Source organism: Dendrobates tinctorius, unplaced genomic scaffold (assembly GCF_039654945.1).
Source record: "Dendrobates tinctorius isolate UK_male_01 unplaced genomic scaffold, ASM3965494v1 ptg000173l, whole genome shotgun sequence".
NCBI lineage: Eukaryota > Metazoa > Chordata > Amphibia > Anura > Dendrobatidae > Dendrobates > Dendrobates tinctorius.
Genome location: NW_027361840.1, coordinates 10,135,331 through 10,151,360, shown reverse-complemented (window position 1 = coordinate 10,151,360; position 16,030 = coordinate 10,135,331). Strand labels below are relative to the sequence as shown.

Sequence of the window (16,030 nt, the reverse complement as noted above, 5' to 3'; positions counted from 1 at the left end):
CCTTATAGCAATGATTCCCCCTTTCTTCCTCATAGTAATGATTCCCCCATTCCTCCTTATAGCAATGATTTCCCCGTTCCTCCTTATAGCAATGATTCCACAGGTCCTCCTTATAGTAATGATTCCCCTGTTCCTCCTTATAGTAATGATTCCCCCGTTCTTCCTTATAGCAATGATTCCCCCATTCCTCCTTATAGTAATGATTCCCCCGTTCTACCTTATAGCAATGATTCCCCCGTTCCTCCTTATAATAATGATTCCCCTGTTCCTCCTTATAGCAATGATTCCCCCATTCCTCCTTATAGTAATGATTCCCCCGTTCCTCCTTATAGTAATGATTCCCCCGTTCCTCCTTATAATAATGATTCCCCTGTTCCTCCTTATAGTAATGATTCCCCCGTTCCTCCTTATAGCAATGATTCCCCCGTTCCTCCTTATAGTAATGATTCCCCCGTTCCTCCTTATAGCAATGATTCCCCCGTTCCTCCTTATAGTAATGATTCCCCCGTTCCTCCTTATAGCAATGATTCCCACGTTCCTCCTTATAGCAATGATTCCCCCGTTCCTCCTTATAGTAATGATTCCCCCGTTCCTCCTTATAGCAATGATTCCCCCGTTCCTCCTTATAGTAATGATTCCCCCGTTCCTCCTTATAGTAATGATTCCCCCGTTCCTCCTTATAGCAATGATTCCCCCGTTCCTCCTTATAGCAATGATTCCCCCGTTCCTCCTTATAGTAATGATTCCCCCGTTCCTCCTTATAGTAATGATTCCCCCGTTCCTCCTTATAATAATGATTCCCCTGTTCCTCCTTATAGTAATGATTCCCCCGTTCCTCCTTATAGCAATGATTCCCCCGTTCCTCCTTATAGTAATGATTCCCCCGTTCCTCCTTATAGTAATGATTCCCCCATTCCTCCTTATAGCAATGATTCCCCCGTTCCTCCTTATAGCAATGATTCCCTCGTTCCTCCTTATAGCAATGATTCCCCCGTTCCTCCTTATAGCAATGATTCCCCCGTTCCTCCTTATAGTAATGATTCCCCCGTTCCTCCTTATAGCAATGATTCCCCAGTTCCTCCTTATAGTAATGATTCCCCCGTTCCTCCTTATAGCAATGATTCCCCCGTTCCTCCTTATAGTAATGATTCCCCCGTTCCTCCTTATAGCAATGATTCCCCCGTTCCTCCTTATAGTAATGATTCCCCCGTTCCTCCTTATAGTAATGATTCCCCAGTTCCTCCTTACAGTAATGATTCCCCCGTTCCTCCTTATAGTAATGATTCCCCCGTTCCTCCTTATAGCAATGATTCCCCCGTTCCTCCTTATAGTAATGATTCCCCCGTTCCTCCTTATAGCAATGATTCCCCAGTTCCTCCTTATAGTAATGATTCCCCCGTTCCTCCTTATAGCAATGATTCCCCCGTTCCTCCTTATAGTAATGATTCCCCCGTTCCTCCTTATAGCAATGATTCCCCCGTTCCTCCTTATAGCAATGATTCCCCCGTTCCTCCTTATAGTAATGATTCCCCCGTTCCTCCTTATAGCAATGATTCCCCCGTTCCTCCTTATAGTAATGATTCCCCCGTTCCTCCTTATAGCAATGATTCCCCCGTTCCTCCTTATAGTAATGATTCCCCCGTTCCTCCTTATAGCAATGATTCCCCCGTTCCTCCTTATAGTAATGATTCCCCCGTTCCTCCTTATAGTAATCATTCCCCTGTTCCTCCTTATAGCAATGATTCCCCCGTTCCTCCTTATAGCAATGATACACCCGTTCCTCCTTATAGTAATCATTCCCCCTTTCCTCCTTATAGTAATCATTCCCCCGTTCCTCCTTATAGCAATGATTCCCCCGTTCCTCCTTATAGCAATGATTCCCCCGTTCCTCCTTATAGCAATGATTCCCCCGTTCCTCCTTATAGCAATGATTCCCCCGTTTCTCCTTATAGTAATGATTCCCCCGTTCCTCCTTATAGTAATGATTCCCCCGTTCCTCCTTATAGTAATGATTCCCCCGTTCCTCCTTATAGTAATGATATCCCCGTTACTCCTTATAGCAATGATTCCCCCGTTTCTCCTTATAGTAATGATTCCCCCGTTCCTCCTTATAGTAATGATATCCCCGTTCCTCCTTATAGTAATGATATCCCCGTTACTCCTTATAGCAATGATTCCCCCGTTCCTCCTTATAGTAATGATTCCCCCGTTCCTCCTTATAGTAATGATTCCCCCGTTCCTCCTTATAGTAATGATTCCCCCGTTCCTCCTTATAATAATGATTCCCCCGTTCCTCCTTATAGCAATGATTCCCCCGTTCCTCCTTATAGCAATGATTCCCCCGTTCCTCCTTATAGTAATGATTCCCCCGTTCCTCCTTATAGTAATGATTCCCCCGTTCCTCCTTATAGTAATGATATCCCCGTTCTTCCTTATAGCAATGATTCCCCCATTCCTCCTTATAGCAATGATTCCCCCGTTCCTCCTTATAGTAATGATATCCCCGTTCCTCCTTATAGTAATGATATCCCCGTTACTCCTTATAGCAATGATTCCCCCGTTCCTCCTTATAGTAATGATTCCCCCGTTCCTCCTTATAGTAATGATTCCCCCGTTCCTCCTTATAGTAATGATTCCCCCGTTCCTCCTTATAGTAATGATTCCCCCGTTCCTCCTTATAATAATGATTCCCCCGTTCCTCCTTATAGCAATGATTCCCCCGTTCCTCCTTATAGCAATGATTCCCCCGTTCCTCCTTATAGTAATGATTCCCCCGTTCCTCCTTATAGTAATGATTCCCCCGTTCCTCCTTATAGTAATGATATCCCCGTTCTTCCTTATAGCAATGATTCCCCCGTTTCTCCTTATAGTAATGATTCCCCCGTTCCTCCTTATAGTAATGATATCCCCGTTCCTCCTTATAGTAATGATATCCCCGTTACTCCTTATAGCAATGATTCCCCCGTTCCTCCTTATAGTAATGATTCCCCCGTTCCTCCTTATAGTAATGATTCCCCCGTTCCTCCTTATAGCAATGATTCCCCCGTTCCTCCTTATAGCAATGATTCCCCCGTTCCTCCTTATAGTAATGATTCCCCCGTTCCTCCTTATAGTAATGATTCCCCCGTTCCTCCTTATAGTAATGATATCCCCGTTCTTCCTTATAGCAATGATTCCCCCATTCCTCCTTATAGCAATGATTCCCCCGTTCCTCCTTATAGTAACGATTCCCCCGTTCCTCCTTATAGTAATGATTCCCCCGTTCCTCCTTATAGTAATGATTCCCCCGTTCCTCCTTATAGTAATGATTCCCCCGTTCCTCCTTATAGTAATGATACCCCCAATCCTCTTTATAGTAATAATGCCCCCCACCCCCTGTGCCTCATTATTATATTGGGGACATTCTGTCCTGACGCTACAATAAACCTGTAACAAACCCCTTGTAAATGCAGCTACAGCTAAATGTTTGCTATAAAATCCTAACAATGTGTCAATGACTCAACAGCAGATAACTCACATCTCATATTTATCCCCGCAGGTAATGGATTTTGTGTCCCTCACATAGAAGGTTTGAGAAAAGTGATGTGGATTAAATCAAGTCCTGATCTGTCAAATGAGAATAAGGAGGTTGGACTCCTGAACATCTACAAGATGCTCCTAAATTATGATCCAAAACTCAAGCAATGGAAGTTTGGGATTGGAGGTCCAGGGAGAGACAACAAGGTCGTAATGATGATTGGTGAAACCGGAGCTGGAAAAACTGCCCTGATCAATGCCCTTGTCAACTGCATTTTTGGTATCCAGTGGAAATACGACTGCAGGATCCAATTAGTTGGAGAACATCCCCTAGGACAGGCCAGGGATTCATGTCAGAGAGCAAAGCTCATGGTGTACCAGATCAATCATCAATCGGAATTCTGTATCCCATTCTCTTTGACCATCATTGATACTCCTGAACTTCCGGAGACCCGAGGTGTAAGTCCAGATAGACGAGCTATACAGCAGATCCGGGAATTATTCTATAACTCGGAGTTAGACCACATTGATGCAATTTGCTTTGTGGTTCAATCATCGATGACGGATTTGTCACTCACTCAGACATACACGTTTGATTCCCTCCTGGCCATGTTTGGCTCAAGTGTACAAAAAAATATAGTGACCTTCATGACTTCTGCCAATGATGACCAAAACCCACAGATACCAGCAACAATCATTTGTGCCAGGGTTCCCGGTGCAAAAGATAGAAACGGTTGTCCCATCCACTTCGTTTTCAATGATAAAGTTATGTATGCAAATAATTCCCTTGATGACATCACGACTAATGAGCAGCACTGGAGTTCGGTGATGGAAAACCTCAAGAACTTTTTTACATTTTTGTCTGGAACCTCGCAAAGCAAAATAATTTTACCAAAGAACAGCCTCATGCAGAGCAATGCAACTGAAATCACGGTGGAGGCGCTGGTCCATAGAATCGAGGAGGTGATGTCCAAGCAGTACGAGCTGGAGCAAACTGAGAAGATCCTTACCCAACACAGAGTCGAAATAGAAAAGAATGAATATTTTGAATATGAAGTGACCAAACCAATCAAAAAGAAGATTGAGACCTTGAAAAACTGCACCAACTGCCGGGAATGCAACTCCACCTGTCACCATGATTGCTTTGTGGCCTACAATGCCATCGTCCGTTTGTGCGAAGTGTTTTATTTCAGTGCCACTTGCAAGGTTTGTGAACATGGATCTAGCGAGCACTTCTCTGAGAAGTTTCTATGGCAAAACCTGGTTATCAACCAAAGAGCCACTTACAGAAGCCTAAAGATGAAGTATCAAAGAGACGACCAAGAAGTGTTGACTTACCAAACGGTTCTCGAGAGGCTTAGGGCTGAAACGGAGCAGCTTGGAGAAAATGGAGCTAAACTTATCAAGAGGGCAACTGAGCACGTTAGGCAGTGTACCACCGTAAGGTCTGAAGATGAATTTGTTGAGCAGCTCATTGAATCTGAGCAGCATACAAGAAATTGCGGATTTCAAGGTAGAATTGAGATGCTTAGAAGAGCCCAAAATCGTATTAGAAGAAGATAGAAGATCTCAAGAATGTTACAAGATCATTAATGGCACAAGTCAACTTCAAAATACCCGGTTCCTTGTCTCATCTGAATCTTATTTACTACCTGAGTATTCTCTTATTAAAGACTGGTGTTTCCTAGATGAGAGGACTTCAAGCGCTCATGCATCTTGATGGAGAGGGGCTGTCTCTTGAATGAAAGTGGAAACTTACATGGATTCCTGAGATTACTGGATCCCCAACCTGTCTACTAGATCTTTACCAGATGCACACTAGACTAACTGATGCCCACCACATCCTCGCCCAAGTAAAGGCTCCTCAACCACGTAGACACCCAGCTACCAGATCTACACCATATCCACACCCAGCTATCAGATCAACATCCCATTACTAGATCCCCACATCCATTTCATCTTCAAGATCTCATTTCAGCTAAATGATCCTCACCATATCAACAACCAGCCAGATTTAGATATAGCCATTAGATCCCCAACACAGCCCAACCCAGCGAGTACATTTTCATCCAGCCAGCAGATCCACGTTCATATACCAGACACTCACCCATATATCAAATCTACTCCCATATTCAAGATATACACCCAGCTACCAGATTCTTACCAATACACCAGATCCTCCACCACATCCAGACACCGCAACCACACCCATGCACAGACACCAGATCCCAATCCAGTTCACTCTTTGCTACCAGATCCACACAAAGACCCCAGACTCCCTCCAGACACACATTCATACCAGATACTCACCACTTCCATATGTAGCTTTCAAATTGCCACACAGATACTAGATCTCCACTAGATCCTTTCAGTTACCAGATCCAGACGCATTTGACATGTTGAATTCAGAAGTGTTAAATTTAAGGATACGACTCTTGGCGTTTGTTCACACAAGTCATTTTTGCAGCATTTTTTCTGCACCCAAAACCCTCTTGGCAGGAAAAATGCTGTGTACAAAACACTGAGATTTGCTGTTTTACATGCGATTTTACTGTAATTTTAGTGCATTTCCCAAGTGGATTTTATGTGTGCTTTTGTCGACAGTATAAAAATTAGTTAAAATTAGTAATAAAATTAGTTAAAAGAATTATGTCTGAAAAGAGAAGCGATTTTATATTGCAAAAACTCTGCAAATAGATTTAAAAAATCCTGCAGAAAGTACAACGTTTTTTATTCGCCATGTTTGCTGCTCGTGTGAACGTACACTTAGGGCAAATCGGTCCAGGGTCGGATTGCAATGCACAGACTGGCAAAGGACAAGAGCAGCAATTCTGTCCTTCTTCTGACCGGCCAAGCACGTGGGGAATCCCTGGTGATCCAGAGGCTGGAGAGATGGTCTCTCTTTTGGGTTTGCCTGGACAGGATCTTGGGCAGTAAGGATCAGAATCTGCAGGGTCCACATTCTCTACTCTGAAGGACGAGTGCGTCCATGTCTGAGCCGGTCGCTAAGTAATGATGGATGAAAGCGTCTGATCTGCCTCCACCTGCAGCTGCTCCCGGCACCACTCCATCGGTCACCGCCATGTTGTGGAGGCGACAATGGAACCTATGTTACTAATGTATCTAATAGCATTAGAAATATAGATAAAATCCTCCCAAACCTTCTGTATATGATTTCTTGTATCAGTAAACCTCTCAGATGCGCAGTTGTTGAGCTTTATTTTTGGCTCATGTTGGTGACGATTGTAGCCATAGAGGTAGCACCCGGCTCATGGAGCTTGAGGACTACCATACAAGAAAATACACGGTGGATGGGGGATGATTAGAGGGGTTGTCCACTATTCAGCCCCTTCGCAATACTCATGTTGCCCCCATTTAGAATTACAACACTTATACTCCCCTCTGGTCCCGGCACTGTCTCTCCGGCGATCGGGTTACGGTGTGACGTCATGCGAACCCTGCGGCCAATCAGTGGCTGCTTCAATCTCGCCTCCTTTGGACATATCACATACACCTGGAGGAAGAGAGAGAACAGCGCACACGTCCTCTGGACATTAGTGGAAACCGCACGGGCTCCATAGCCATCAGTGGGGCCGCAGCGACCAAAGAGATCTAGTCCTGGCACCTGATAGCGTCTGACAACTTTCCATCCAGCGCTATTAAATCTGACACAGTTGTCGCCCATGTAGTTTCGATACAATCATTTTGCTGACGGTCTGATATGTTTTACAATGTTTTATTACATCCAGCGTACATCATTCCAGATTTGTGCGCAACCATCTCCCCCCTCCGTCGGGGGTCCTCCGGGTTCTCTATAGCTCAGTGTATAATATGTATCTATAGGGCGATACTATGCTATATACAGTATGGTTAAAGGCAGCTATGGGAGCGTCTTCATCACCCCCATACATGGGGGACTTCTTTTTCTACAGTTCCACAAAGGATCTGAAAAAAAAGAGTGAAAAATGTAAGGATCTGCAAAAATATTCACTCCCTGTCCACATACACCCAAAGAATGAGGCTGCAAACCCCACATGACATCCCATTCAAGGGAATCTGTCACCACCTTTTATGCTATAGATTCTGATGTAGGGGCAGAGACACTAATTCCAGGGATGTGTCACTTACTGGGCTGCTTGCTGCAGGTTTTTTTTTTCAAACTCTTTTTATTAGTTTAAAACAGTACATATCAAAGCAATAACGTCATAGAATCCATGTCACGTTCTCTTATCCATTCTATTCAATATGCCATTATTGTCAAAACAATAAACTTATCCAAACTCTACCTATTCTGTAATCTTTCCCCCTCCCACCTCTCTGGGTGCATCCATACAAATATAGAGTTCATAGCATCGGGAAATGTCCATCAATACATTTAAGGAGATCCCATCTGGGGCGGAGATTGCTGAGATTCCCCGAGCATATTGAAGGGTGCCCATTGTTGTGTAAGTGAGAATGTAATATGAAAGGTAGTCTGAGGTTCTACATGTATCCTATGCCACAGATCTTGTATTCTTAGACACCTCCAGAGGTGATGGATGATGTCTGTGTTGTGTGTTCCATATTTTGAGCATGTATACGATGTTGTCGGTGTCATTTTGGCCTGCACTGACGGAGTGATGTATGCCCTATGGAGAATCAATAAAGCCATGTCCGTGTAACTAATATAGGGAATATATTTCTTCTGTGACATCGTAGCATCCAAAAAGTCCCCAACTACAAACCCTGGGATATCTCTCACCCCTCTAGAAGGCCCGGTGTCTCTCGCCTCCCAAGACCAAAGCTGACGGAGTATGGAGGATATATTGCTTGTTGAAGCATTCCGCAACCTCAAGGTTTTAAGAAAGACCTCCATGTTATTCATGTGAGCTGTCTTTTCCTTTCTCTCTCTCTCTCAAATTCTGTTCCTTTAATTCCTGCAGCAAGGCTGCTGCGACGGATCCGGTGAATCAGATTTTTGCAATCTGCACAGGATCCATTTTTTTTCACACTTTCATGGATTGTGACTGATTGCAAATCAGAGCGGTCAGTGACACATGAGGGCTCAACTGTTGCTCCAATTGTGCGTTGGAAAAATGGGAGACCCCGCGAATCCAATCCACAATGTGCCTAAAGTTAGCTGCCAGATTGTATCTTCCAATATCCGGAAAATTAATTCCTCCCTCTCTTCTGGGCAATTGTAGCTTAAGCATTCCTATACGCGTTCTTCCCTTCTCACCCCATATGAACCTCCTAAACGCTGCATTGAATTGTTTAATATCTGGTGGTGACAATAGCAGCGGAAGAGCTTGGAATAAGTATAGCAACTTTGGAAAGAAGACCATTTTAATCAAATAGCATCTGCCTGAAAAGGATAGAGCAACATGTCTTCATGAGTTTGAAAGATCAATTATCAATGCTCTATGTGGTCTAAAATTAGTTTTATATAACTTTGAAGGGTCTGCCGGGAGTTGAATGCCCAAATACTTAATGGATTCCTCACTCCAGTGGAATGGGAACGCTGCATCTTTTATCCTGCCCGATCGGAACAGCGCCAGAGCCTCCGACTTACTATAGTTCACCTTGAAGCCAGAATTTCCTCCAAATGAGTCCAGGATCCTCATTATGGATGGGATGGCTGGAGCCGGCTAGGAATTTAACTGATGTGTTTCCCACTGTAATTCCTTGGAAAGCAGGTAAATTCTGAAGGGTTCTGAGGAGAGGGGCCAGTGCTAGGTTGAATAATAATGAGGATAGTGGGCAGCCTTGTCTCGTGCCACGAATTGCTGGAGTTTTGATAAATCCCTGTTTTCTCTGCTGTAGATGACTGGCAGCTTCCTATGTACACTATGCAACGCCTGCATGTTTCCCCTCCTCCCTCCATTTGGGGACAGCGGCATACTCACTGCCCCAGCGGCAGCAGCGTTCTCGCTCTCCTCCTTCCCTCTCTGTGCACTTTGCATTGTATTCCGTGCGTGCGCTCCCCGTGCGTGCGCTCCCCTGCTCTAAAATGGACAGCGTGATGTGCACACACTAAATGCCCCCAGCTAAGAGCTGGGAGATATTTAGCTGGGAGGCATCTTGGATATAAGGCACCCTCCCCAATAGGGCAGACCCTATAGTTTGTCTGTTCCTGGTGTGTGCAACTATATGTTGCCAGGTCCCCCGTCCTTAGTCCATTATAGTTATTCCCTATCCTGTACTTCTGTGTAGTTAACACGTTCCCCTGAACCTGTCTGCAGCACCTGGATCCTGTGGCCATGTCGGAGGCATCTGAACCCTGTGACCCTGTCGGTGCTACCTGAACCCTGTGGCCATGTCGGACGCATCTGAACCCTGTGGCCATGTCGGCGCTACCTGAACCCTGTGGCCGTGTCGGCGCTACCTGAACCCTGTGGCCGTGTCGGCGCTACCTGAACCCTGTGGCCGTGTCAGCACTACCTGAATCCTGTTCTGCATGGGTGGTGTCAGGATTTGAACCCAGCAGCTCCTATGCACCAAACGGCAGCCCTTCCCTCTGAGCTATTCAGCTCGCTGGACAGTTCTGTGCTAATCCTTGCGTGATTATTGAGCTACCTGACTTTAGTCAAGCTGCCTTCCTCCTGCCCCTTTCTTTAAACTACATTGCTGTACCTGGTGAACATGATTGTTGATATCAGCTTCATTAGGCATTTTGTGAATAACCTTGGTAGGCAGTAAATTTTTTGTATTTGCATCTCCATTTTACTTTTATTTTTGTCTGTACTATTTTAGATTTATTGAATCAATAAAGGTAAATTTTACTTGGCCTCTGCTTCCGTGTCCTGTTTGGATTGTTGAATATTTTGGAAGTGGCACTATTTAAGCCACTTGTTTATAGGAAAAGGAAAGTGTTTCTGAACCTATGCAAATTGATGCCATCCGAAAACCTCTCTGCAGTAGAGAAGGAGAGGCGGCGTACAGAGAATCTATGTCTCTATTGTGGGGACACTGGACATTTTACCATTAACTGTACTAATAAAAGGACCATAGCGTACACAAATGCCAGGGATGAAAGCGAATTAGACCTTTCTGAGTGTCCAGATCCAGTTCTGCAGACCATCTCATCTGTAATGCAAGGTAAAGGCAAAGAGCAATCGCCATCATCTCATTTTCAGGTCAGAATTGGGAGCCAAAAAATGCAATGTTCTTCCATGTTAGATTCTGGAGCAGGAGGGAATTTCATGGACTTACAATTCACACTTGATAATAACATTGCAAGTAGGACTAAATCCATGCCCATCGATATGGAATCTGTGGATGGATCACCTTTATCGTCTGGACCTGTTACTCACAAGACAATTGAACTGGAAATCTGTATTGATCTGAATCATCATGAAGCGGTTAGTTTTATTTCGTCTCCAAAATTTCCAGTTATTCCAGGAATTCTCTGATTTTCAGTCCATAACCCATCTATCAACTGGGCATCGAGGACCATTACCTTTCTCTCTGAGTACTGTAAGAACAATTGCCATGCTAATGTACCTGCTACCAAACAAGTTCAAATATCTGAGATTGCTCATCAGAGTAATGATAGACTGCCACCTCAGTACCAGCAGTTCAGTGAGGTCTGCAGTAAGAAGAAAGCCGATCAGCTGCCTCCTCAACGTCCTTACGACTGTCCCATTGGATCTCTTCCTGGAGTGTTCATTCCGTTGGGCGAATTTATAAACTTTCTGATCTGGAATTGAAAGTATTAAGGGAATACCTAGATGACAATTTAGAGAAAGGCTTTATTCAAACTTCTTCTTCTTCGCCAGTTAGAGCACCCTTGTTTTTTGTAGAAAAGAAGGACTCAACCCTGCGGCCAAGTATTGATTATAGAGAAATCAATAAAATTACCATTAAGAATCACTACCCACTCCCCTTAATTCCTGAGTTGCTGCAGAGACTGCTTTCTGCCAGAATTTTTACCAAACTTGATCTAAGAGGGGCTTATAATCTCATATGAATCCGCCCGGGAGATGAGTGGAAGACCGCCTTCAGAACTAGATATGGACATTTTGAATACCTGGTTCTGCCTTTCGGCCTTAGCAGCGCCCCTGCCACCTTTCAGCACTTCATTAATGATGTTTTCCGAGAGTTCTTGGATCAGTTTGCTGTTGTTTATCTCGATGACATTCTTATACTTTCAGATACCCTGGAGGAGCACCGCAGACATGCCCACAGTTCTAGAACGTCTACTAGAAAACCATCTCTGTTGTGAATTCACTTTCGGGCCTACCTCTGGTTACTAGTGAAGGTAGTGAATATGGTTATATTGACAGAGGGGTCGCGAGTTCTCTTTCCGGGCTCCCTCTGGTGGTTACAGGAGGTAATGGAACTGATCTAATTAACAGAGGCTTACCACCTGATAATGAGGAGGACGATTGGACATTGGGAGTTTCTGACTGGATTTAAGACAGCCGACTCCCTCTATCCCTGCTGGTGATTTTTTCCTGCCTCCTAAAGTCTTAGTTTCCAGCTCAGTCCCTGCATGCTCAAGCTAAGTGTTCTTTTGCTATTGTTCACATTTGATTTTGTCTATTTCAGTTTTGTGTGGTCAGCCAGCCCCGGCTGGGGCTGTGCTGAATTTCCATCCTTATGTTACTGTTTGTGCCAGTTTGTTTTTGTCCCTTATTAGATTGGCCTCTCTTTGCTCTGCTTTCAGAATATACCAGATTGCTGATATAGTGGGCGAAGTCTAGTGACTTCAGTATTTTTTCTATCAGATGTGTTGGGCATTTTTGCAGGTTTTTTTTGCGTGATTGCAGACAGTGTCTTTCCTTTCCTTTCCTGTCTAGTTAGTTTGGGCCCCATCGTTTGCTCAGCCTATTTTCCTACCTGTGTTTGTGTTTTCATCTTGTCTCACCGACAATATATGTTTGGGGGCTATCTATTCCTTTGGGGTCTGCTCTGGGGCAGTTTAGATTTCCCCTTTCTTGCTTTAGGCTTATTTAGTTCTCCGGCTGTGTCGAGGAGTCTAGAATCATCGTAGGTACGCTCCACAGCTACTGCTAGTTGTGTGGATAGGATCAGGGGTCTGCAATCTGCTTAGTTACCAACCTCTCTGGTTTTCTGTGGCTTAACTTGGTCTTGCTTTCCTCCTCGGTGACCCAATCATAACACATCTCTATATCAAACTCGAAAAATGTGAATTCGAACAAACCAGAATTCAAATTCTGGGATATATCATCTCCCCAGAAGGTCTGGGCATGGATCCCAGTAAGATCAGAGCGGTAGATGACTGGCCGACCCCAATAAATCTATAAGACGTTCAGCGCTTTATAGGATTTGCAAATTTCTACAGAAGATTCATTAAAAACGTTTAAAAAATAATTTTACCAATTACTTCACTCACAAAGAAAACCAGAGTGTTTTTTGTCTTCAGAGGCACAAATGGCATTTGACAAGCTAAAGACTCTTTTTACTTCCCCACCATTACTTGTCCATCCAAACCCTGAACTGCCGTTTGTTATCGGAGTAGACGCCTCAGACTCTGCGGTGGGAGTCGTTTTATCACAGCGAGTTGGAGACAAGATGCAGCTTCATCCTTTTGCTTTCGTTTCTCATACCAAGTCATCTGCAGAAAATAACTATGACATTGGAAATAAGGAACTGTTAGCCATAAAGTCACCTTCTCCGAATGGAGACATCTTTTGGAAGGGACCAATCATCCGGTGACTGTTCTTACTGACCACAAAGACTTAGAATTTATCCGTACAGCTAAGAGGTTGTCTGCAGGACAAGCACGCTGGGCCTTATTTTTCTCCAGGTTTCATTTTATAATCTCTTATCTGGATCAAGAAATGGCAAGGCTGATGCTCTGTCCAGGATATTTGCTGAACTTGGACCTCAGGAGAGGTCTAGCATTGACTGTACCATTCTACATCCAAAAATTTTTGTGGGAATACTGGACTCCAAAGAATTTTTGACGAAAATTAAAGATGGATACCAATTTGACTTCTTTCTTAACCATCCTTCTAAAGACATTGATCTTTCTTTTAAGAAGGATTTTGGATGCAGAACCAACAAATATATGTCCCCGAATCTGCTCGACTTGAAGTCCTCAAACGTGTCCATGATTCTAAACTTGTAGGACACCATGGAGTAATGAAAATGCAAGAACTACTACTTCAGTCTTTTTGGTGGCCTAATTGTAGGAAGGATGTGAGAAAATATGTTTTTCTCCAGTTCAATATGTGCATGGGACAAGACCCCACAATCTTCTCCTCTAGGACTTCTTCAGCCTCTACCATTTCCATCTAGGCCTTGGGGATCAATCTCAATGGATGTTATGCTTGTTGTAGTGGATCGGCTCACAAAGATAGCCCATTTTATGCCAACTAAAGGAATTCCTACCGCTGAATAAACCGCAGAATTAGTGGTCAATGAGGTATTCAGACTGCATGGAATCCCTTACAATGTTGTTTCTGATTAGAGGTATTCAGTTTACATCAAGATTTTGGAAAAGCTTCTGTACAGCGTTAGGCGTTACTGTCAGTTTATCTACTGCCTTCCACCCACAATCCAATGGCCAGACTGAAAGAACTAACCAAACTCTAGAACAATACCTGCGCTGTATTATTTCTTACCTCCAGGATGACTGGGTGGATTATCTACCAACAGTAGAATTTGCCTATGATAACTCCAAACACAGTTCTACATCCCAAAGTCCATTTTTTGCTAACTATGTGTTGCATCCGGTATTTATTCCTAATCTCCCATTTAATACTTTGGTTCCTGCTGTTACAAACAGACTTACAGAGATGCAGAAAGCTCAAAAAGAACTAACTGAGATGTTACAAAAGGCCCAAGAAGATTACAAAAAATGCATAGGACCTTCTCAAATTTCTGCACAAATTGACCCAGTTGATTTCCGTTTAAAACTTCCTAACAGCCTGAAAATTCACCCTGTGTGCCGTGGCCTTGCTCAAGCCATTGAGTGAGAACCCGTTTCCAGGAAGAACTCAGCCACCTCCTACACCAGAAAAAGTCCATGGTGAAGACGAGCACATTGTGGATGAAATTCTGGACTCTAGAAAGTTTAGAGGGAGACTTCAATATTTGGTACAATGAAGGGGTTACAGACCAGAAGATAATTCATGGGAGCTGGAGGGAAACATCCATGCACCCAGGCATACAAGAACTTTTCATCAGAGACATCCAGAGAAGCCAGCACCTGAGATGTCCAGAGGCCATCCTGAAAGGAGGAGAGTACTGTCAGGATTCAAACCCAGCAGCTCCTGTGCATCAGACAGCAGCTCTCCTCGCTGAGCTGTTCAGCTCGATGGACAGTTCCATGCTAACCCAAATACGTGTACCTATGTTGTTGCTGATGTCTCCTCCCTGAGCTTCTGTTAGTCACCACCCTGAGTTCCGGATTAGCTGATCCTGATTGCACACCCTATTTAAACCTGGCCTTGCTTTCCTTTCCATGTGTGATTATTGAGCTACCTCCCTCTAGGCAAGCTGCCTTCAACCTGCTGCGTCTTCATACGATGTTGCTGCTCCTGGTAACGACCTCTGGCTTTCCTGACTACGATTCCTGCTTATTCCTTCAAACTACATTGCTGCCCCTGTGTAGCAACTCTTTGGCTATCCCTGACTACACTACCTGCCGGTGCTGCCCCTAGTGGTTGCAATATCACTACTCCAAACAGAGTGGTATCTAAACTCTGTGGTGGCATTGGCGGTATCTGAACCGTTTCCAGAGACCTGTGTGGCTGAACGAGAACCAATCCCCCAAGACTACATTGTCCACACTGTCTCTGAATCCTTCTAGCCAGTGACTTTGGTGATGTCTCTCCCGTCCAACGAACCCAACCCCTGGGATCGGCAGCTGCGTTACGAGAAGACAATCTAGGAGTTGTACCTGGCAGCTACCTGCAGCTCAAGCCTGGCTCAAGCCTCACCCTTCCTGGCCAGGCCCAGCACTGTGGCACTGTTGGTCCACAAACCATGTGCGCCGCTGGAGAGTGGTGACAGGCAGAAAGCTGCCAATCAGTTATGGTGAGCGGGGTTACACAGATTAGCTGGACTGCCCGGCATGAGACACCTAGTCCTGCAATGATAATCTCCTGCTGATAAGACACTGATTGTATTGAAACTATAGCAAACTGCTGAGTAAGTGGCACATCCCTGGATACACAGCTCGGCAGACAGTATCACACAGGATAAGATTAGATACACAGGTTAGCAAGCAGTGTCACACATAATAGGATTAGATACACGGCTCAGCAGTCAGTATCACACAAGAGGATTAGATACACAGCTCAGCAGTCAGTATCACACAGGAGAGGATTAGATACACGGCTCAGCAGTCAGTATCACACAGGATAGGATTAGATACACAGCTCAGCAGTCAGTATCACACAGGATAGGATTAGATACACGGCTCAGCAGTCAGTATCACACAGGATAGGATTAGGTATAATGCTGAGCAGGCAGTATCACAAAGGATAGGATTAGATACACAGCTCAGCAGTCAGTATTACACAGGATAGGATTAGATACATGGCTCAGCAGTCAGTATCAC

At 44.4% G+C, this 16,030-nt stretch overlaps 2 protein-coding genes across 4 annotated transcripts in view; one reads left to right on the top strand and one right to left on the bottom strand.

Moving 5' to 3' along the window:
* The window catches only part of LOC141054049 (uncharacterized), a 32,582-nt gene extending 25,857 nt beyond the window's left edge, over positions 1-6,725 (top strand). For both annotated transcript variants that reach the window (XM_073551215.1, XM_073551214.1), the window contains exon 2: positions 3,539-6,725. In XM_073551215.1, coding sequence (XP_073407316.1) covers positions 3,539-5,079 — 1,541 coding nt within the window. In that variant the 3' untranslated portion in view covers positions 5,080-6,725. The remainder of the gene's footprint in view (positions 1-3,538) is intronic.
* A 511-nt stretch (positions 6,726-7,236) lies between these two features.
* The window catches only part of LOC141054051 (retinoic acid receptor responder protein 2-like), a 28,911-nt gene continuing 20,117 nt past the window's right edge, over positions 7,237-16,030 (bottom strand). For both annotated transcript variants that reach the window (XM_073551216.1, XM_073551217.1), the window contains exon 6: positions 7,237-7,461. The gene's annotated coding sequence lies outside the window, so the exon portion shown is untranslated. The remainder of the gene's footprint in view (positions 7,462-16,030) is intronic.